The following is a 24,361-nucleotide window of genomic DNA, read 5'->3' as shown; positions in this document are numbered from 1 at the left end:
TTATTTCTATTTCTGTTATTGCAGAAAAAAAAAATCCGAAAACAAGGCACCATTGTGACCCATTTGTATTATGTTTTATGGTACAAAGGCAACTAAGGCTATCAGGTGCCAACAAATACTAAAGAGGTACAATAGTCCCAGGAGCATATTTACAATCTGGTTGGTATTTTTAATGATGTAGATGGGATTTATTGTTGCTTACAAGATTATAAAATGTACATGCATATAAGAAGGGAAAATGTTTGGGCATGTTGGTTCATCGTCAACACAGCGCAGCGCTCAAAATCACAAAGGACGAGGAGGGGACAGGACAATAGCGCTATTGTCCTGTCCCCTCCTCGTCCTTTGTGATTTTGAGCGCTGCGCTGTGTTGTACATGCATATAAGGTGTGAAAAGTTTTTAGTACTGGTGCTGCCACCTGGAAAGAACTTTAAGTGGTAGTAGAACCTACAGTTGTTTTGGAGTCGGCATGTACAATGCTAAGTTCAGTGGCCTATTGCGGTCATGTCACATGTATTTATTTTTATTGGACACATGCTGTGTGGCAACAGTGAATGTAAGAAAGGAATGACAAGAAAGTTATATTTTATGACATCCGAGAAAAAGAATGCATCAGGAGTAATGGGAATAAATTCATCAAGCGAGCATACCTGCATGGTGTGCTGATTTCAAGGCCAGTGAGATTACCGTTGAGGAGGACGAGTGCATAAAAGGGCTTGTTTTCCTCAAATTGTTCCACACTGTTGCTAAACATCAACAACTGAATTTGTGAGAATTGAAACTGTGCGCGTCTCGGAAGGTCTGGTTATCTGTCTCACCTTTTGTGGTGATGTATTGCAATCAATACAGGGCACAGGGACATCAACCGGAGCTTTGGTAATGACTAGTGGCAATAGAACAGAAGCCAGCTTTGTTGCCAGTGCACTGTCACATATTCCTTTGTTTAACAGCAGTCACATGATCTAAAATAGCATGGACATTCTACTTGATTGGGTTTACGATTCCCCTAGCTAAAGTTTACCTGTGGGTACAGCACTGTTTAGACAATGCAAGCAAAGGAAAAACACTTGCAGCACATGGTGCTCTAACCCAAACATTTATGATGAGTTATAAAAACAGCAGAACTGCTAGAACCACTGCAATAAACTGATGATCTCAAGTTTGCATAAAGTAGAACTTGTCACAGTTACAATGCCAGTCTAAGAAAAATTTTGGATCAAGCTTCATATTTCACAATGATTGCAGCATTGCTGCTTCAGTTTGAAACCGTACAGCAATAAGAGTGCTCATTCATCATCACACTACAGCAGGCAAGCAAAACAGGCTCACCCCATTCTCTGAAAGAATTACCTGATGTCATGTGTGCATTGAGATCCTGGGGAACGGGATAGGGGCAGAGGGGGGTTGTAATCTCCTTTGACATTGTACACACAGGTACATTAGAACTCCGCTAGATGTAGTAAAAACTCAGATATAGTAAAGTGAAACTGAAGTCCCAGTTCATCTTCTATAGACGAATGTACATTTTTACATTTTTTACCCTTTATAGTAGTAAAGGCATTTTTGATAACAATCGATTATAGTAAAGTGTGTCTCGCCACGACGACGAACTTCCCACAGACTGACATCACCGCAGGCACATTGCCTAAGATCGCAAGACAAATTTTTCTTTATTGAAAAAAAAAAAAAAAAAAAATGAGAATAACATCGTGTTTTTCTTTAATGGCCTTACCACCATACTCGCCCGCTCGAGGAGAAGCCTACTTTACGTAGGCCTTAGAGCTGTGAGGAAAAGCATGCAGCTCTTAGGAAAAAAACTACCATATTTTCGGTTTATAAGACGCACCTTTGTATAAGATGCACCCCTCATATTTATAGGCTGTCAACAAAAAAATTGGTATATAAGACGCACCCTTGTATGAAATGCACCTCAATTTATTCAGGGTAGGGCAATAGGACTTGACTATATGCTTGAACAACCATGACGTGCTATATGCCTGAAAAAAAAAAAATTTGTGCGTGCGTGAATGATAGAAAAAAAAAAAGAAACAACACTTATGTGCAAAAGAACCTCTCGCTCAGTGAGAGCAGGAACACTTTATTATTACTGAAAGCCTTGAAAGGCTTCATCTTGGTATGCGGTCGCCGATTTCTCGCTAGAGCGCTCAGGCATCCTCTTTGTGCTTATAATTAGGGCGCTGATCATTGCTGCGCACGGGCACTCTGACGCATACGGCAAAGCACTTGCAGGAAGGAGAAAACACACATTCAATAGCCACCAATCAATGTTGTAAATAGTAACTGGAAAAGAGAGTCGACTCGATCTGGCTTGTGTTGGCAGTGTGGAAAGGGCGAGGAGCATGGACATTGCCACCTTTTGGCATTCTGCCAGTGAGATGGCTGTACAATTCTAGAACACTACAATGATTGTAAGTATTGTAATCACAGGCGTCGCTGCCGTTACCGTTTCACGATAAAGTTCGACTATGAATATTACGCAAAGCTAAAAAAAAAAGATGCACATAAGGTGCACCGTTGTATAGGACGCACTGTCGATAATTTTGTGAAAGAACCGCGTTTTATACACCGGAAAATTTGGTAAAGCTGGCTGCAAATATGGAAACAAAGCGCGGTCCGTTCAAAAAGTAAAAGGGAGTAAAAGTGCAGTGAGAAATAGGGAAAGGAAGGAAACATTCCCAGTATGAAGCAGCGGTGGCAAGAAGTGGAGGCATGGAGTGAACTGTTTTGCAGTGCTTGGCTCTCACCGTATTTCTCATCTATTGCCTCTTAAAAGACAGAAACAGCGGAATGTGATGCAATGTTCATGCAAAGCTTTGATTTTCACATGAAATCAAGTTTTGTTGTATTGGTAGCTGTGTTGCATTCATGCTTAAATACTTCCACAAGATGTAAACAAAAAATTCTATAATTGAAAAAAAAAGTAAATGGCATGAAGAGACGATGAAAGAGATGGAAGGTATTTTAGAATTCTTTTTAATAAAGCAACAAGACCTGTTATTAAGTAGCCATTATATTACCAGAAATCATCTTCAGCACCATGTCATCACCAACAGCTGATGTAGTAAAGAACCTGATACTATAGTAAAGACTTTTGTCGGTCCGAGTGACTTTACCATAATAGTAAAGGGGCTCTACTGTAATGCTTACTGGCTGGCATAAGTAGTGAAACTTGTACCATTTTCCAATCACTAGATCTGTATTATCACATAAAAGCTTCTTGAACTCAGTCTTGCATGAATGATACGGACTTTTTTTTTTTTTTTCTGACCACTCTCAACATCCTGAATAAAATATAAAATTTATAATATGCCGACCTTCACTAAGCCAAACAAAATGACACACAATAATCTCGTACTTGGTGCATGGTGACTTTGTAGCTTAATTGCCTAGATAAGGCCTAACCAATAAATTCCTATAAGCAATTATTTCATAGATTTGATACCATTTACCTGGACATTCAGAATAGTGCTTCTTACTCATCTTCCACTAAAGGACAGAGGTATGTAAATGGGAGCTGTGTGGATTGTTGTAACATTTAGAGTTTATGATCTCATTACATTCTTTAGAGAAGCCCCCATCCTCCACTTCTGCATTACAACATAACATCCTTCAAGATATTGAGTAAAATATTTTGAAATCGCAATGATGCAAACTTGAACCAAAACTTGGCTGCGTAGGCACAGACAATGCAATGTCACTAATGTTTCTGATGCACTAATGCAGTGGACGTCACAAGCATTGCTGACAAAACTCAAATACGCACATTGAACGGCTGACACAGCTAATTCGAACCATAACTGTGTTCATAAAATGCCTAAATGATCGAATACAAGCCTAAAAACTTTGGTTCTGAAAGCTGGCAAGTATTAAGAGGAGAGCCTTTTACGGCTCATGACCCGCCAACGTGTCCGTGCGTACATCCATGCGTCCGCGGCAACTGTCAGTCATCTGCAGAAGGGTTAGGATGGTTTCAGTTCTGATAGTTAATCGATCAATGATGTAGGTGTATGAGCATTAGTTAACGATAATTAGGTAATTAGATATTAAGTACATGGTTAGTTAATGATGCTTAGTTAATTAGTAAGCTTTGAGGTAGCCTAAACCCACGCATTGCATATGCTTAGTGTCTTCGTACGCAAACCTCAACTGGCACCTAGTAGCCACCACAACTGTGCATGCGCAATGACGTCACGAATTGCGCAATGGGCTTTCGCCTCTCCACACCTTAGATCGTCAATGTGCCCCCTGAATTTTTAATGTATGGGCAATGTTTGTGGCGCAGCAAATGCTTTGGTACCATTGGAAATACTGCAGCTTTGATGAGGTCATAAAATTGTTGCATCTTAAAAAATTGATTTGTGAAGAAGTGAAACATCACACAGCTGCCAGTCTTACCAGAAGGGATCTGTATCGATAAGGGCACCTGCAGTAATATTTTTATTAAACCAATTTATTAAGAAAAAAGATAGAGTTGCCTTTTAATAACTCTTTCCCTACTGTGAGAGAAATGGCCTTATAAAAAAATGGTGTGCTTTCATTAAAATTTTCTGTTCAAGAACTGTCAGGTTTAAAATACTGCAGTACATCAAAATGAAGCCAATAAAATGCACATTTTAAAAATTCATTCATGTCTCATTTCATGTCGCATCATCGATTTTTATTTGCAAAATCAAGCTTTTTAGATGAAGCCAATAAAATGTACATTTTAATAATTCATTCATGTCTCATTTAATGTCGCATCATCAAATTTTATTTGCGAAATCAAGCTTTTAGATAAAATTGGAACAAAACTTGCAATGGTATACTTGCAAAAAAAAATTTATCAGACTTCGAAATATACAAAATGCCTTCCCATCTTATGAGACATCTCTGAAATAATTAAAATTCTAGCTCGTACGATTTTTCGGCTAGGAAGCAATCAATGTAGACCCTATATTTGGGCTCACCATTGGGTGAAACAGTCGAGCGAATCCTTCACAGTGCAGGCAATATGAACTTCTGGCCAAATAATGTGGAAGTTCTAAAATAAGACAAGTAACACCAGTTACATCAGCACCATTTTCAGAATGGCTGCTGAAGCAAGCAAAGCAGGCCCAAATAAAAAATTATAAAATGTGCTGCCAACCATTTATGATTATCTAGCCTGATTCGTAGAGTATCGTTTGCCTTCTAAACTAAAGTCGGATGATAAGGCAGCATTCTTAGTATTACTGCTACCTAGATTGCTGACATAGTCAACCGTTGAAGCAGCTAAATCACAGTTTTCTGAGTTTGAGGTTATGTGTCAAGCGAGCAAAAGCAGCATTTTAAATGTCTACATGATGTACAAGCGGTTTATAACTTGACGTCATTGGGAAAAAAGACTGACCAAACATAAAATTAGTAAAATGTTTAGGGGAATTTCCCAAGGTGGATTAGATTTCTAATAAGGGAGTAATTACTCATTGACAATTCATTTCTTCTTTAACTGTGTCGGCACCTGAGGGTAACCTCGTTTAGCATTTCCTGTACCGACTCCAATGCTTAAGTCCCCTTTTCTCCACCGCAGCGGACTTACAGAGCTGGTGTCGTCGCATGTACTGTCGTTCTTGTCTTGAGATGCATTGCGTCCAAGTATCTTTGTGGTCGTGGGCTCCGTAAGTTGGCGTTGACTCGCAGTGCCTGAAACTGTGCAGCGTCTGGCTTTCTTCAGTCTCCACCATCTCGGTGATTATTCCTTCCATGCAGATGCGTGCACTTAACGCCATCCACCTTGTTCCGTTCCTGTAGCTCGGTCTACTTCGTCTGCTGCACGCCAGTAGTTTCTTCATTTGTGTTTGGGTTGGTTCTTTTTCTCTCTTTTTGAGGCGGTGACTTCCACTCATGCGTGACAGGTACCCCCACGCTTAGGAGTTTTCCCTCACGGAAAACTACTCACTTTCATAAAACAAACATGCACGGACAAAAGTCACAGGAAACCACATTGTTCACACAGTAGAAAGAATAGAAAAGAGTATGCACACATGGATGTCTCTTTTCTGCAGATAGATAAATGCTCTACACACGCTGAGATATATAGTATAGCCTTAGTTTAACTTACTAAGACAGTTTGCTCCCTCCTTTCCTCTCTCTCGTATATATTGATGTGGAAATTGTTCTCATGGAGAGTCAACCTCCAACTCATCAGTGTTCCATTTGATGGTTTAATTTTTTTTTCAAACACTGGCAGGAGTTGGTGGTCCATTTGAACCTAAAATGTGTTGCGTAGAAATGCAAATGAAACTTCATTACTGCCCACGCGGATGCTAAATGCTCCTTTTCCACTGTAGAGTAATCCTTTTCGCATGGACCTTTTCGCATGGACCTTTTCGCATGCCGTATTTGAGCCACAGGGTGGAGAATACTGTCTTCCTCTTGCATCAGTACTGTTTAGAGCTTTGGCTTATGCATATGCACACAAAACAGATTATTTTCTTACATTAGGGGGTAGCAAAACAGACAGTTGCACTAAGCTTTCTGTTCAATGCTGGTCAGTGGTCGCATGCAGAGCGAGCACAGTGACGCTGCGCAAGCAGTCTGCGTCTACACCGACACTCTATTCTATCGCAGTTGATGATGTTCACAGTGTCGGCGGAGGAAGCCATTGCACGTGAAATGGGCCCTCAGCATGCGCTATTCTTGTGCACGTTCATCGTTTCCAAAATGGCAGCGCACTATGACTTTGGACTTATTGCTTAGGGCAGATCTCATAGCTCTAACTTGGATTTATTTATTTATAGCGAGTGATGATTGGGGGGGTGGGGGGGTGCTGCAGAAATGGGACAATAAGTGTCAGTTTCTTTTTTGTTTTTGATAAAATGGTTACTGTTTTAACAACAAGATGCCGCCACTAGACTGGATCAACTTATTTAAGTTAAATAATAAACTTAAATAAAATGAAAGAAGAGGCGGCTGACCGAGTGGTGGGGCATAGTGCACGCTCGGTAACGCCCAAATTGTGTGCATGTATACTGAAAGAACATGGGAGAGTGCTATTATGCTTTGGCATGCATGCAATTTGTATAATATTTACAGTAAAACCTCATTACAAGAGACACTCAAGGGACCCGAAAAACGACTTCTCTTGTAACCGAAAATTCTAAAATCACTGTGTTGATCAGTTTACTGCACATCAGAATATAAATGCATTCACACGCATTAACTGGAAATTGTTCAGGAAAGCTTAAAGAAGTTTTTCATAATAGTGTGTATTTATGTGAGTGCAGAGTGTATTCCTTCCCAAATTCTGGAGGTAAAGCACTTTACTTTGCAAGCCTTCCTGTTGCTCTAATACCTTTGAGGCACTCTTACATGCTCGTCACCCTCAGATGCTTACAGGCTCGTCACCTTCAGATGATTCACAAAGAGAAAGACATCAGGATTCTAAGCTTTCATCTTGTTATCAAATTTTAACAGTGAGGAGTTAAAAATGCTGGATGTCATGCATTTTGATTTGCTTCGTAGGTAACAGTAATGCAATGCCGTTTTGACTTTTCAATCATGGGGAAGCTCTCCTCAGTTCCTGACATACATAACAAAAAGGACACTGATATGGAACAGAATTTAGCTAAGGTAATCTGAAGTGCATCATGTACAAGTTGGTGCGTTCCAGATGCATTGCATGAGCACACCTGGGTTGTGTCTCTTCTAAATAGTGAAGAATTTACTCCAGGGACCTGAAAAAGTTGTCCTTAGTAACTGACTGTCTCTTGTAACCATGTCTCTTGTATGCAATGTTGTTAACTTAGCAGACATAAGAAAACCAACCAAACCATTTTCAAATGTCTCTTATAACCGAGTGTCTCTTGTAACGAGATTTAACTACCTTCAAGTCTAGGGCATCGCTACTGTAATGCCCACTCATTACAAAAGGTATAGCCAATAAATCCATCTAATCCAATCTAACTAGCGAGCTAAACGTGCAGAAGGAACAGTGTAATGTCCCACATCATGCTTTTTTAGCATGCCTAAACCTACATACGCTATTCTAATGCATTCTTGAGTGTTTGGCACATATGAAAAGGGTGTATGTATATATTTTCTAACTATATCTCCATACATCGAGCGCAGACAACAAGCAAACAATGAGTCATGGAGGAACACGTTTACTGCCCTATCCTAATTGGCTGATGAGGTCCCTACCTTCCACAGTGCTGCAAGAAACTATGAGATAGAGTTTAGTTGTCATTCATTCATATGCGGGCATGCGCATGCGAAATAAAAGCGAGCGCCTCCATTGAGAGCAAGCTTTCGCCACTTTCGAGCTGAAGGTTACAGCAGGGACATGTATTTGTTCCAAAACAGTCGTGTGCAGTGCAGTAAGCTTCCAATGCATCGCACACCTAGTTGCTTGCACTGTAAAGAGATTAAACACAACACATTTAGTTTGCTGCCTCCTGGAGTCCCTTGAGTACAGTAGCGCCATCTGGTGAAAAGGAGCCAAAGCTCATCAGCACTGGATTGAAAATTTTATCCTTAAAAGTTGATGGCAATGGTGGGCGCATTGCAAGAGTCAGTTAAACCCGCAAGTTGCAACAGTAATATGTCAGTGGGAGTATGGTTTTGAGTAAATGGTCGTGAGTGTACGTGAATTCAAGCTGTCCTAAGTGCACACAAGTGTGAGCGGTCAGGAGTTTTAAGTGTATATGAGTGAGATTGGAGGGTAGTGTGAAGGAGGGGACTATGAGTAGTCCTGAGAGGGTGTGTGTGAGTGGTTTATAGTGGTAATGAGTATGAGATGATATGCGTCAATGGCCATGGGTTCTGTGAAGAAAAAGGTTCCAAATATAGCAGTTAAACCCACAAGGAGTATGGTTTTCCGTAAATGGTCATGAGTGTATGTGAATTCAAGCTGTCCTAAGTGCACGCGAGTGCGAGCTGTCGGGAAGGTAAGTGTATATGAGCGAGGTTGACGAGTAATGTTAAGGAGGGGACTGCAAGTAGTCCTGAGTGGGTGTGCGTGAGTGGTTTTTAGTGGTAATGAGCATGAGATGGACATGCGTCAATGGCCGTGAGTATATGTGAGTAGGAGTGGTGGATATGAATGTAAGTGGTAGTATGAGTGGGTGGATGTGAGTGGCCATGAATGTATGTGAACGGGAGTGAGTGGATGTGGATATGAGCTTATAGTTTGCTGTGCTATAGCGTCAATTGAGTGCAATGGCACGATCTAGTAACGAGAAGTCAGAGCGCATCATCACTGGGTTGGAGAAACTTTTATCTGTAAATATTTATGACAATTGTGTGCACATTGTTAATTCCTTTTCATGGTCCGGATCTGCGGTTACTACCTGCCCTAAGTAGACATATTTGGAGATTGGGATGGAGCGCATTTGGCAAGCACTCGCAGATTATGACTAGCAGCTTACCGGTATCGCTCAAGAGGAAAGTATACAACAGTTGCATCTTGCCTGTACTCACCTATGGGGCTGAAACGTGGAGGCTAACCAAGAGAGTTCTACTTAAGTTGAGGACAACCCAGAGGGCTATGGAACGAAAAATGGTAGGGGTAACATTAAGAGATAGAAAGCGTGCAGAGTGGGTCAGAGAAATAACTCAAGTTACCGACATTCTAGTGGAAATTAAGAAGAAGAAATGGACATGGGCAGGACATGTAGTGCGAAGAGAGGATAACCGATGGTCGCTGAGGGTAACAAACTGGATTCCAAGGGAAGGAAAGCGTAGCAGGGGGCGGCAGAAAGTTAGGTTAGCAGAAAGTTCGCAGGGGTCAAGTGGATGCAGCTAGCACAGAACCGGGTTAAGTGGAGAAATATGGGAGAGGCGTTCGCCCTGCAGTGGGTATAATCAGGCTGATGATAATGATGATGATGTGCACATTGAGGACTTTTTTGTTCCAAGAAAACCAAGAAAAAGTTACTATGTCATTTAAACCTGCAAGTTGCAAATGCAGTACGTCAGAAGGTGATGTAAATGGATCTGAGCAGGCCGGAGTAGGAATGAGCGAATGCGAGGTGAATGCTGATAAGTGTGAGTGTATATGAATGGGAGTAAGTGGAGGTGAATGTTAGTTATTATGACTGGACATGCCTGAATAGCTGTAAGTGTATGTGAATGGGAGTGAGTACATATGAATGTGAGTGGTAATGAGTGTGCTTGAGTGGACGTGAGTGGTTGTAAGCGTGAGAGGATATAAATGTGAGTTTAGTTTGCCTTTGTCGTCGCGTCCGTTCAGCACAGTGGCACCATGAATTGACGGAATTGATAAGCATATACGCAGGGGGTTGAATAAATTCTTATCCGCAAATATTTATTACAGTGGTGGGCACACTGCGAGACTTTTTGTTCCAAGAAGAAAAAGGATGCAGATATGATATTTAAAGATGCAAGTTGAAACTGTAGTATGTCAAGGGGGATTGCGAATTGATATGAGTGGGGTGTATATATCCAAGTGGGAATGAGGGATTGTTAGTGGACATGGTCATGAGTGTGAGTTGTGTGAATGCAAGCTGTCGTGAGTGTATGTGAGTGAGAGTGGTCGTGAGTCTGAGTGTATATGAGTTAGACAGGATATTATCTTGAATGGAGGTGAGCATGTGTGGTCATAAGTGGATGTGTGTGAGTGGTTGCTATTGGTAATGATTGTGAATGAGTGGACATGCACGATTGTTCATGAGTGTATGTAAATGGGAGTAGGTATGAATGGGGATAGTAAAGGTTTGAGTGCCCATGCCGTATGTGAATCTGGGTGAGTGGTCATGAGTGTGAGTGCATGGGAGTGGGTGTATGTGGACGTGGGTCTAAGTGAGTGGATGTGAGTGTATGGAGGCATGAGTGAGTTCTAGTAAGTGGATGAGGGCATGAGTGCGAATGTGAGCAGGCATACATGAGTGAGCTCTGTGAGTGGATGAGAGCATGAGTGCGATGTGAACAGGCGTGCATGAGTGTGAGTGAGCTGTGAGGGGCCATAAATGGGAGTGTGATAATGTGAGAATGAGGGCGTGATTGTGAGTGCGTGGGCGGATATGTATGTGAGGAGGCACTAGTGTGAATGCGACTGAGGGGATTTGAGTGTGAACGGGGATGAGTCTGACTGAGTGGGTGTGAGTGGGTATGTGTGAGTGAGTGGATGTGAGCATGAGCGGGCATGAGTGTCAGTGAGTGGATGTAAACCTGAGTGGGCATGAGTGCGAGTGTGAGCGAGTGGATATCAGTGTTAGTGAATGGGTGTGAATTTCAGCGGCGATGAGTGTGAGTGAGAGTGAGTGGATGCAATTGTGAGGGGGGTGAGCAAGAGTGTGAATGAGTGGGTGTGAACGTCAGCGGCGATGAGTGTGAGTGAGTGGATGCGGTTGTGAAGGGGCATGAGTACGAGTGTGAGTGAGTGGGTGGGTGGGAATGGCAGTGGCGATGAGTGTGAGTGAGTGACCGAGTCTCAACGGGGATGAGTGTGAGTGAGTGATCGTGGACGGTCGTGAGTGCAAGTGAGTGGAGGTGTCACTGGTCAGGAGTGTGAGTGAGCCCTTCCATAAGGTGCCAACCTATGCATCTGGACACTCAACTTTTGGATAAATCAGGCGAAATGAAATGTAATATTGTGCTATGGGAGGCTAGTTGGTAAGGCAATATTGAAAAACAGAACTGCACCAGAAGGACGGGACAAGAGAAGAACACAAGACGAACGCACGTTCTTGTGTTCTTCTCATGTCTCATCCTTTTGGCGCAGTTCTGTTTCTCAGTAATTCAGGAAATTTTTTGGTTCCTTGACATCCAAATTAATTATGCCTTACTGCCTTATGTTATTACCTCATGTTATTTTTAGTTGCCAGTTGTGCCAATTCATTGGTTCGTTTTTTTTATCGTTTAGCATGACCATATTGCAGGTTGCATACTGCTGTGCTGCCTAATAAAGCTGATATACATTTCTGTGCATGTCTGTTGTTTTAAGTTTGTATACTTTTGTTTATTTCGGTTGTGAAGATCATACATTATTTTTGAAAGATTAAGGACTGCATTTGCCTATATATTTGGCTGCAAAATTTTCTTATAGTGGTATGATATTCAATGCACTATAATCGGATGCAACTCAAGAACGAAGTGGCAAATGGCTCCCAGAGGAGGCCCTCCACCCAATGGCGGCGACCTTTTCTCAGGACACCATTGTTACTATCCTTGGACCTGCTATCGGAGGGACATCCCAGAGGGTGGGATGAGAAAGGATTAACTGTGAATTAATCGTATTAGCCATGATGTCATGAAAGTCGGTCAATGCCATTGCAGGGTAATTCAAGAACCAGGTGGACGAAATGCTGCAGAAAGGAATCGTCTGAGAATCTTTCAAATCGTGGGCCGCACCTGTGATCCTAGTGGGAAAAAAAAAAAGACAATTCATGGCAATTCTGCATAGACAACCGTTGTCTGATTATGCTAACAAAGAAAGACATGCTATACCTGTTACCTCGCATTGATGACGGGGTCGATTGTATGCATTCGGCGTCACATTTCTCCTCCGTTGATTTGCGATCTGCCTATTGGCAAATTTCTCCGCTTCTATCTGACCGTGACAAGACTGCTTTCAAATTTAATATGATGCAACGCTGTCGCAACGTTTAAGAAATTTGTGAACACTATCCTTCCTGGCCTAAAATGAGAAATATGCATGTGTTACCTGGATGATGTCATCATTTTCAGCAAGACTTTCCAAGAGCACAGTGAGAGGCTCCATATTGTTCTTGAATGCATTGGCAAAGCGGGACTCATTTTGAACTCAAGGAAGTGCCGTTTTGGAGACTGACAAACTCTGATTCTTGGCTTCCTCGTTAACAAGGATAGTATCAGGCCAGGTCCTCAGAAGACAGCTGCAGTACGAGACTTCGAAACTCTACTCACCCTGAAAAGCCTTTGGAGCTTCCTCAGACTCTCTTATTTTCGTCGCTTTGTTGCTGGCTTTGTGCAAATTGCCCACCCCCTCACTAGCCAATGAAATGGTTTTAATACAGGTAAAAGCTCGACGATTGAAAGCTGGTTGCAAGCGGCTCAGAGCCCAGATCAGTCTGCACTGGTCTCTTCTTCCTCAAGCTCCTTAGTAACCCGCTATGCAGCGTAACACTATGCTAGCATCTAGATGTATCAGTGAAACGTTGAAACCTGAACATAGTGGGCTTGCTATATATTCTACAAGCCCATGTTTGGTGAACTCTGATCTCAGGGTCATGTGCCAATTGCTGCTGACACCACCTGTGCATGCTGTAGTTGCTTACTTTGTTTAAGTTGATATGGACAAGCACAAAAGGACTCTGACATTACGTCATCGTGTTGCATTATGTAATGAAGGTTTTCTGTCAGTTTTACTTCTGGAAAAACCTGGAGCAAAGGACTACTCGAAGGTCATACAAGATTAAGGCTGGTTGTTGGTGCTAAATCTCGGAGTGCAAAATTGATGCCCTTTGTGGGGCATTGTAACCCTGACTCAAGCCTATAAGCAGTTGGTGCCCTAAATGTAACTCTTTGCAGCTTCATTTCAGTGTCCACAAAATTATTGTTGTAAAATCCCGTAAAGGATCTCTTGTTTGATATACGGACTCTTTTGTTATTTCACTATTGTATGATTTTATGACCATGTTAATAATATCCTTGCTTTTCAAATGTGTATTTATTTTACGTTCCTTGAGTGTCACCCATATCGTGTCGTACTCATTCATGGGATAAACCAAGGCATAATACAAAATAATTACAATATATTTCTTGGCAGAAAAAAAAAAAGCTGTTAGCAAGCAGCTTGATCAGCCCAGAGCCCCTCTAAAAACTTACAGCAGTGTCCTCTGTGCTCAGCATTCCTTAGAATTGCATGTAGGTTTTTTCCTCTGGTATGGATTTACTCACTATGTGTATACAGTCGTGCCTCGTTAATATGGACACTTTGGTTTCCGACCAAAACTGTCCATAAAGCGAGTCATCCATGATAACGAGTGCGAGGATTTTATTGAGAAAAGAGAATTGTAATTAACGACTGCTTTTGTACATAACGGTGTGCACTGGACTCAAAATTTCACAGAACACCGGCAATTTTGAGTGCATTATCCTTGTCATTGTTGTCTTCAAAAAATTGTAGTGCAGTCTGAAGCGACTCGCTTACCATGACACTCGTGATTTTGGCCTTTGTGTTGGTCGAACTTTCGAGCACGAACTCCTCACTGGCCGATGAATCAGCGTCTGATTCTCTACTCACTGCCACTTCCAAAATGGCCTCTTCACTGAGCAAAGTAGCCGCTAAGTAGCTGCTTGAGATTCTCCTGAGGCGAGGAAATAGCGGAGCTGTTGATACTAGTCCCTCACAGCTTGGATTGACTGAGATGGCTTTTGCTGCTTGTATTCACAGATTTCTTCGCGCACGTTCAGCTCTGTTCTTTTGCATTTAACTCCCGCCATGCCAAAAGCCAGACTCAAGTTGAGGGTTACAGGCTCCTGAAGCTGTGCACCTTTTGCCTAGTTAACCTTTCTGCCTTTCCATTCTTCTGATTCTTTCTTTGCCTTGTACTGTTTCTGTAAGGAAGCAAGGGAGTCAAGTTGGCAAGCTGCTATGCAGAGGGCTATCGAACATCCCATCTTCTTGGCGCCATTTTTACGTGTTCCCATAAAACAAACACTGCAAGCTGAAGTACAGTTTAGAACAACGGCTAGCCAACTGCGAAGAGCTCAGACCTTGTCAAGGCCGCATCGTTGACTCAATGCGAAACCGACATACGGGCCGCCTAGTGTGCACAGTTTGACAGTTCGGCAGAGCAACAGGAACGAAAACCAGGAGCATGAGAGGGAAGCGCGTCCAGGACGGGACGCCCGGTCCCGTTTGCGTGTGCGTACGTCGCCTTTCTTTTGTCGCTCTACTTTGTGTGTCTTAACTCTCACCGAAAAGCGTTAACAGCTTCATGGAACACACATTGCGCTTTGGGAAAGAAAACTTCAGTTCCCACCGCCACTGTAGGCATTGTCTTTCTTCCTGTCATTTCTTTCTTACACTTTTACCGGCCGTTCACGTTCAGCAGAATTTATTGCAACCACATGTTGCTGTTTTCCAGACTGCGGCGGCACTTCCGCTGCACCCAGAAATCTCCTGGTTCCCCGCTTTCGGGGTCTTTCTTATGCTGACCCTCGGTTTGTTGTGTACTTTCTTCTCCCCCTGCCCCTCCCCCTTCCCTTAGAACGGCGACACGCCCGCTTTGGTTCTTTCCAACCCCACAGGACACGTTCAGGCATCCCGCTGTATCGGCTGTCACCTAGGTTCGCGGGCGGCGCGCCCTTCTTTAACTTGCGTTCGGACTCCTCTGCTTTTTTTCAAGCACTGTCCATATTAACGAGACAAAAATACATGGGCCCAAGTGGGGCGCGTGCATTCTTCCCCTGTCCATTGTCCGGACAGCGAGTTTCCATATTAACGAGGCATAAAGACTGTATAGCCTTTGATGCAAAGTACTATAAAATTCTCAGCACAGCCAGCAGTAAAAATAGTCTTGAGAATCGAATTTATTTAATGGGTAGGCCTCTGGCATGATTATTAGAATGAATTTTATTGTCTGACAAATTTGAGAGCGACTGCTGCATGTATAGAGGGAAGAGAGGACAGATAGGAATGATGCTCTAAAAAAAAAATTAGGAAGAAAATGGGTCATGTGAAAAGCGTGTGGAAAGGGTGGGAGTGCAAAGCAGCTGGTAAAAGATTTTCAGCATCTGTTGCACAGATTCATTATCCTCTAGAGGTAGCTCGAAGTGAATATGACTTGCTCACCACCATGTTAAGTTCAGAAGCCTTGAAGAAATCTGCAGCTTTCCTTATTTATTTTTTCTGATGTGTCTTTTCTTTGCAGGTGTATCAAGAAAGGCCAGCTTCATTACCCCGGTCCCTGGAGGAGTTGGTCCAGTAACTGTTGCAATGTTGATGAGGAATACTTTTCTCGCTTACTCTAAAGAAATAAATTATTAGTTGACATTTAATGACTCCTTATTGTAAAGCTCAAATGTATGCATATTTAGACATGCTTCTACAGAATCTGAACCTTTAAATTGATTAATTTGCAAAATGTTGTGCATGCAAAGGCTCAAGACTTGTTACACTGCAGTATCATGAAACTGCTGTTTATTGAAAGCTCTGACTGTGTGTGAAATGTAGCTTTGTGGAGGAGTTGTGTGCGCAGAGCACAGCACAGCTAGTTTTACGAGTCAGCAAAAACAAGATAGTTACACAACCAATTCACAATTCAACCAGTTCACATTTGCTCACATTGCTGTTACAAATGTAGTTGTGGAATGCACGGATATACATTAGCAAGGTGCTACACCTGTATTCGTAAGTGAAATGAGGAATATAGTACTATATATAGACAGTTTACTGGCGGGTGCTGCCATATTAAAGTGGTGCCATTCAACTGGTAATTTGGTCACAAAAGGCATGCTGGCTTGTGTGTTTGGCCGTGGCTATGTTTGGCCGTGGCTATGTTTGGCCGTGGCTATGTTTGGCTCAGCAGAAGCCGTTGTTGGCTGCGCCAAGTATTCATATTATCTTCTCTGCATAAGAAGTACTCAGTTTCAAATAATGTTGATTTCACAGTGTTCTTGTGGCACTCGAAGCTTTTACCTGGCACTGCTGTCACTGACGTAGCATACCTGCATCAGTGGCATAAATCGCAGGAGATGATTAGAAGCCCTACCCCCTCCTCCTCCCCACCACCTTTGCTTGGAGTGGTGGGGACACGACATGCAAGTGACCCTCATGAGCATGGTCCCGAGAACTATATAGTACTTGGTCGGCATTGAATGATATGAATAGCACAGACAACACAGGGAGGCAGTGGGAGCGAGGAGGCAACTTTCCTACAGAATTTGAGACGTGAACCATATATACCTTGAATATGCCTGTGCAGCGTATAGCAACACTGAAGCGTGGTAGTCAGCCAGGCACAAAGGCAAATAATGTCCCTGTCTCTTTTATTCCTGAGTCACATCTAGTTTGCGCCGAAATTGTCAAAATAGTGTTGGATTTCAAGTGAATTGGCTCCGAACAAGTTATATGCTATAGGGATTCCTCATTCTACTTTTGGTCTACTTGCAAATGAATGTATAGACAAAGTTGGAACTAATATGTTTTGGCAAGTAATGAGAGCATTGCCTTCCGGATTTTTAATACCAAGGCAGGAGTGCCGACTGCCTGACGCTGCTGTGCATGAAAACGAAGAAGAGGAGAAAGCATTTCGAGGGAAAAGGCATGTCCGCAATTACTTCTGCTGAAGTGAGCGTCATCTGTATCTAATGCGAAGCAACTCTTGCGATCATTGGCTGCTGTGGATCGGAGCCCCAAGAAGCTGCGACTTATTGTTTTTATCTGCTACACGTTATGCAAAAGATGCAGAAAACAGCACATTTGGGACAGCCTAGCATTCCCATGAAATCACTTGCAATTGTTACTCACGAAGCACTAATTATAGAGGATTCTTGATATAATGGCACATTTGTATAAATATAAGGGAGTGATTACTCAAGTGTAACCATATAGCTACAAAGAAAAGCTATACTGCTCTCATAGAAACTTCGTATTCAAGAAAAATTTACATGGTTAGAGCTTGGGACCACCACCTGTTTGAGGCAGCCTGCCAGCTGAGCTGACTAGGAAGGCTTGTGGATCCGATCATGTGGTGAGAGCAAACTGATCAAGAACTCGAAGCAAGAATTTTGTTATTCCAAAGCTCGGAGAAGTCCACCACGGAGGAGTATATGTGTGATATGGGAGTAATATGTGTGACATGGGAGTAATATGTGTAATATAGGAGTAATACCTTAACGGTAATTTAAACAAATGCCATGGACACGCTACCAGCAAACGCAGTCAAAGCTTGTTTTCATGCTTGCAATGTTGCACATTTACACCGATAAATAGCTGTAAACATGCTGTAGAAGAAATGAACGACCGCTGCTTTGCATGAAGTAAAACAGCCAAGCACACAGAAACAAAAACATTACCAGCGCTGTGACGGGCAGAGAAGAGGATGAAGGACAAGCACTGTTAACATCTGAAATGAATTTGAAAAATACATAGGTAATATTACTCTCAAAAGACAACCAGAAGTGCATGCACTCCCCCCCTTCCCTCCACCCCTCATCCCTTTAAGAAAAAAACCATAAAAGGTTACATTTAAGAATCCAGATAAATTTCAGTCATGGATGTCTACTGAAAGCGTACTTAAGCATGTGTCGCTGTTGTGAATGTGTTGTGAATAGGTTTCACACAATTCCCTTGTCAATTGGTCTTGATGGCTGACATAACCTTAGCTCTGTTAAAAAGAAAAGTGCATGAATTTTTATTTGATTTATTCAGCACACTTGGTTTGTTACGATGACAGTCTCTGTAATGTAGGGCCAAATTTCATGAGAATGAAATTTCCATTCAAGGACGTTTTATGCTGGCGTAAGCGCGTGTCTATGCATTTTTCGATTTGCCCGATATAGTTACTGGGCATTTAAAAGGTATGTCATAGACCACTCTGCACATGGCACATCGCAAGTTAACACTCTCTCTAGCAGCATTGATGCGCATGCTTATTCTATCTCCTAATTTCCGCTCTGCTTCACCGTGGTGCCGCTGCACCTTTTAGTCGACACTCATGCTAGCTGTATTAAATGCAAAAGCATTATAAGTAGAATCTCGATTTACGACCTTCAGAGGACCGCGCGAAACCGTCATATACTCGGGCATCGTACGTATAATCGTTAGTCTCGCAAAACTGATGCACTCGCGTTATAAACGCACCCACTCTTCTTGTTGCCGAAATTAAAATTCTTTTCCCACACGTACGTTATGAAAGCGCCCCTATTTTCCTTCTCTAAGGGTTAATGCATTTAGTCGCGCATTTTGTGCGCTTATACTTCCTTCAAGGCTATACTGGCTATACCAAACGAGGGTGTGCAAAAGACCGTTTTACCGAGAGCGAGCAGGAGAGGAGGAAAATACTCTCTAACCAGATTCCTTGCGCCGGCCCATTGTTGCCAGTACCAAGTGGGCTGTGCATTCACACGCTTCATGTACTTCATGCATAGCAGAGCGACCTTGCACCTCTTTATATTGTCGTTTGAGAGACTTAAATACCTTTTTCGCGCACCTTTTAGTGGCAGTGTCATCGGAACAGCAATGCGTGATCGTGGACTGCAGAAACAATCAAAGGAATCGCAAAATTATTGCTGAGAGCGTACGCGGGAATTATGCAACGACAGTCCGAGTGCGGCTGTATATGTTTCTGCTTCACCGCTTTCCAGTCTATCCTGATTTAATTCGCCTATGAACGTTTTGTGTAAGCCAGATAGATTTAATAACAATGACGGACTCACGAATATGATGCCCATTTAACTTCCTACGCCGTAGTAAACACGCATGCCGGATAGGCCGTGCCTCCCGCAAGCCTTCCGCGCCAACGATACACGGTGGATCTCTTCCGCCAGCGCCAGAAGAGCGTGCTAAAATCTGTTCTTGTCTATTGTTTAAAATAAGCCGACAGCAAAAAAAAAAAAAAAAAAAAAGAAAGAAAGAAAAAAAGAAAAAAAAAAAGAACCTTTCTTGCGGATCGGTGACCCATACTGTGTTGTTGATAATTGCAACACAAAAAGTTTCGCAACACATTGCCGCTGGTGCGGCAATGGTGCGGCTCCGCTGCTAAGGCGTAACCGAAATTTAGATCTTTAGTTCTTTTACTGATACAATGGGATCGGCAGTAGGGCAGTTCTATGAGAGACCATTTACAAAACGCAGTCTTATGCGCCTTCGATGCGAAACAATTTAGGCCTATCGATGCCGTCGTCCGCCGCGCCAGCGGGCAGCGCCGCTTTCGTAAGCGCTGCTGTATGTGCCGCGAATTTGTCGTCTTCGTTCATGGTGCAGTTGACAGCTCACGTTTTTCGAGGTTTTGCTCAACAATATGTCGTGTAAACGATGCTACGATGCTGCTATGACGGGGATACGATGTTGCGCCGCAGGACGAACACCAAGGCTGCATAAAAACATCGACAAATGGTGCTTTAGACACTACTTCTTTTATGTGCTGTTCTTGAACCGTGGTTTAACTTGAAAGTATACATTGTTGAAGCAGGACAGCTCGATCGTATATCGAAATGGGTCGCACTTCACGTTAAATCAATGCGGCGATGACTGGAAAGCATCTCTCATAGTATCTGTATTCCGCGTTCGGATAGCTGCCCGTGCGGTTCATTCGTTGTGTATGTATGTGTACAGTTACCATTGCGATTATAAAATATATTTAAAAATACATGTATCGTGAAAGATAGAACAGATACATCCTCACAGTTAACTCTGATGAATTCGGCCTGGGGAAGCGGAGAGCAGTCCTTCGCAGTCGCCAGGGCCGCTAGTGTTGTTTCCAACAGCTGCCATAGCATGCCAAACGGATGGTATTGGTAGAGCACTATAGTATTGGCCTCGAGATCGAGCAGAGTCGCCACCTTGCGGCTCAGCGGCGAAACCTACTCAGTGTGGATGCGTTTTCGCGTCGCGTGCCAGTGATTTACGCGCGCGCATGCGACGTGTACAGGAGTGTTTTTGTTTGTTTCGCAGTTCCTGTGAGCTTTTGCTTGCCTATATGCCTCTTGCAAAATAAATATGAACAGTCTATAACCCCACGCTTCATTAAAAATATTATACTTGTCTGTATCGAGCATGTCATACTTGGATAAGGACATCATCCATCGCGGTCTTCGGCGCTTGAGATCCTTTGACATGTAATGTCTCAAACGAAGTGGTACTGTCGTTACCGCCGTGTCATAGCAAAACAGGTCGTTGCCGTCAATAAAAGTTAATGCAAACGCCCAGAAATCGCATATTCCCGTTCCTGTTTGGAATACCGCAGCTACTAAAACATATGCCACCGCAGACTGCTTCATATAGCAGAATGCAGTTTGAACAGGCTACTCTATGCCTGCTATGCCGTCTGTATGCACGATAGAGTTGTGTGAGTACTTTTTTTTTTCTTTTAAACCTCTGTCGCGGTGTCTGAATGGTAAGGGCTCTCGACTGCTGATTTCGAGAACGGGGGATTCAATTACAGCCGTTTCGAAAGGCGTTCCTCTGCTGTGGGATTTGACTGCACAATAAACAATCCCGCGTGGTAAATGTGGTGTTAATAATAATAAAAAAAAAAATGACACCAAAACCAGCCTCTGCAATCATCTGTCATAGCCGATGCCGCTTTCATGCGTTAAACCCGGGCCAATATGCATTTCTTTTCTTTTCTTTTGTTGTTGAAGGCTTCTGTGCATCCGTAAAAGTTTTATTGAGCACATTTTGCTTTAGAGAAATGCTCGAATGTTTGGGAAACATATTCCCTGCTCCTAATTGTTACCCTAAATATTACATAATACACCTAGATTAATGTACTTTACTGGCAGCCTATTATAATCATTATAATCCCTTTTCGTCCAAGTGCTGTCTTCCGACAAAACTTGTCATTTCTGACAAGAGGAGTAAAACAGCTTCATGCGGGCTTAAATATCAGTGTTTAGTTCGGGAATAAATACATTTTTATAGTCGCATGATACGATGACCTTCATTTCTTTCGGAATAGTTTTATATCCGGCATCTGTTTTGGAAGCAACCCTAATATTTTACTTCGCATAAGATTTAGTCACTGCTAAATAATTAGTGACAAAGAAATTTTCCGCCTGTAAAATTGCTTCCCAGAACATGACAGTGCCCATGCGCAGTTTATAACGATGTCTTTGCAGCGAGTAATTCGTAGCTTGCACTTTAACGTTACTGAAAATTAATCGCTGATTATTGTAAATTCTGTCAAGTGTGTAAAAGTTCTCTCATAGGGTGAAATTCATTCGCATTGCAAAACAAAATAATTACACTGCTAATTTACCGTTGTATATTAACATCACACACATATCAGAAATCCCTTATACTTTCCTCGGTTTCAGGAAATCATTTACAGTTAGTGGCGCATGCATTAATACACTATCGCATTCTATGACAATGGCCGCAAAAAGCATCTCGGCAAATTCAATCCACTCAGAGCTGTACACGTGAACAATCAGCTTTCCTGTGCGGCGAGGTTTCCTGTATAGTGTCGGCGTGATCTCATTTTTGGGGAATACTTGTGCGTGGTTGTCTAGGCCAGAGTTGATGTGCACTCAGTCTAAAGCAACTCGCCATGCAGTCCGCTGCCAATGCTACATTTAACCTGCTTAATCCTCGAATCAATTACGATATAATGAACCAGGCTGCCTCGATTCAATCTAAATTACTGCAGGTCAGAGCACGAACCTTGTATCTGCGTGGGCTTGACAACTAATTCGCCGGTCTCACTCGCATGAGACAAGTGCAATTTGTTTAAAAGGCGATAAGAAAAACAAAGCTGTCATTAGGCAGGCCCACGCATTAGGCGCGTGAGCGCGGTACAGCGCAAGGAACGTGCAAAGTAAATCTAGAAGATTGGTGGTTGCGCGCTTTGTTTTCCTAAAATGCGCTCTTCTTCTGCTGCATTGGCGAAATCCTTGGATTTTTTTCTGCAATATTGCAGAAATACTGCAGAAGACACGTTTTCATCGCCAACAAACCCGCCGTAAACTCGGAAGCAGACCTACGCAGCGTGCGTTTCTGCGAGCGCCGCCGGCTGCTGATCCACACTACCGGATTGACGGTGGCGCCACCTCTAGATCGATCTCGCGGCGAATACGGTTTGCTGGTGCGCTCAAACAAACCACAAAATAGCACCAAGGTGTCGGATAGCTTTCACCATGCATCGCGAAACAGCACTTTTACACTGCCGCATCGCAGCATCAACACGCACAGCACAGTCCAAGATGGCGTCAAGAGGAGCCGGAGCGGAATTTCCAGTTTGGCTCATACGGGGCTAAGTAGGCTGCGCCCAGGCATCGCAACTAAATCGTCTTATAGACGATTTTCCGATCCCTGAACTCCTACCGGACACAGCGGCAAAAAAAGAAAAAACGTCCAAAATTCTCCGCCGACTCTCTTTTTGTAGAATGACGGCATACACGCAGCTCAAAGCAATAAAAGCGCAACGACGTAGACGCAAAGCTAACGAGCCCTCACCCAAGACCTGAGTGTAAAAACGAAAACCAATTCGGATCGGTAGTTTTCGATGTCGGTTTTGCTGTCGCGTCTATCCGTCCGGGAAAGCAACGGCCAATCAGCGCTAGGTGAACGGCACTGAGCTCAAACTATTTTTTATTTTTTATTACCGGCATCAATATACAACCATATTAACGATCGAGCGTCGTAGCCGGTTTGTTTTAGCAACGTTGGGCATACCGGCGTCCGCTCGCAGCTAACGTCTTTCACAGATGACGACGCGGCTATATTGCTATAATAGTGAACTAGAATATGTTCACTTGCTATTTAACGCGGCCGCGCCGATCATCCCAAGGCTACCTTGCGCGCATCCGCGTACATTCTGATGGCTTAGCGCAGAACGGAGCGTAAAATAATGCGAGTATATATATATGTAAGGGACCGACGGGCACCAGATTAGCGCGGGCCCCGATGGGACACTGTGGCGAACGCACTCGTAACGACAGGCGGGTCGTGACAAGAACGCTCTGTTCTTTCCTTTTTTTTTTTTTTTTTTTTTTTTGTACACCGGGTTTAACGCACTGCGCGGGGGCAGACGCTCATTCATGAAGCGCCCAATGGAAGGACGTGACCCGAGGAGTTTTGCGGTTTTGCCTTTCCTTTTTTGTTTATGAGAGAGAGGGTTTAGTCATCTTAAAGTTGAAGGGGGCGCTGGACATCAGAACCAACCAATACGGTCGATGTTTTGTGGTGATTGGTTGTGACGGAATAGAGGCTTTACAAAAGTTAGCGCCATCTAGTGAAAGAAATAGAGGTGCGCGGCGGCCATGTTTTGCTCAATCCGCCCGCGCCTCCCATCGAGTACGCTGTCAACGTGCGCCTTTGTAGAACCCGTGCATGTACCGAAAGGTGCATTGGAATGCTCACAAGCGATTGTTTCATTTTTTAACATCACAGCAGTCGCTGTTAGCTACAAGCTCTATTCGGAATGATGTCAGCATGTGAATTGTTGCGTGCCCTTCTGCAGGCAGCGCACCGTCGTAGACGCGCACGGAATCAAGGTATACGCGTGTATGCGACCGTTCGTTTGCAGTCATAATCGGCTTTACAAGGGTCATGTAAAGCATTGCTACACGTCTCACTGTCTGGGAGCTAGCTCACAGAATGTGCTATCACCTAAAACAGCAAGGTTGTTTTGCGCGCTATGGAGCCTTGTGAACTTGAAGGATAAGCTTTGCTGCGATGGAAGACACGGGAGAAGGAGCAATCCATGTATA

General features: G+C 43.1%; 1 protein-coding gene across 1 annotated transcript in view; it reads left to right on the top strand.

The window, feature by feature from the left end:
* Nmdmc (NAD-dependent methylenetetrahydrofolate dehydrogenase) overlaps positions 1–15,980 on the top strand; it is a 40,953-nt gene extending 24,973 nt beyond the window's left edge. The window contains exon 6 of the mRNA XM_084589580.1: positions 15,859–15,980. Within this exon, the coding sequence (XP_084445706.1) occupies positions 15,859–15,974 (116 nt within the window). The 3' untranslated portion in view covers positions 15,975–15,980. The remainder of the gene's footprint in view (positions 1–15,858) is intronic.
* Positions 15,981–24,361: the final 8,381 nt, after the last annotated feature.

The sequence above is a fragment of the Amblyomma maculatum genome, chromosome 1 (genome assembly GCF_055883805.1).
Source record: "Amblyomma maculatum isolate TAMU_Amacu chromosome 1, ASM5588380v1, whole genome shotgun sequence".
NCBI classification, from domain to species: Eukaryota; Metazoa; Arthropoda; class Arachnida; order Ixodida; family Ixodidae; genus Amblyomma; species Amblyomma maculatum.
This window is presented reverse-complemented; position numbering and strand designations above follow the sequence as displayed.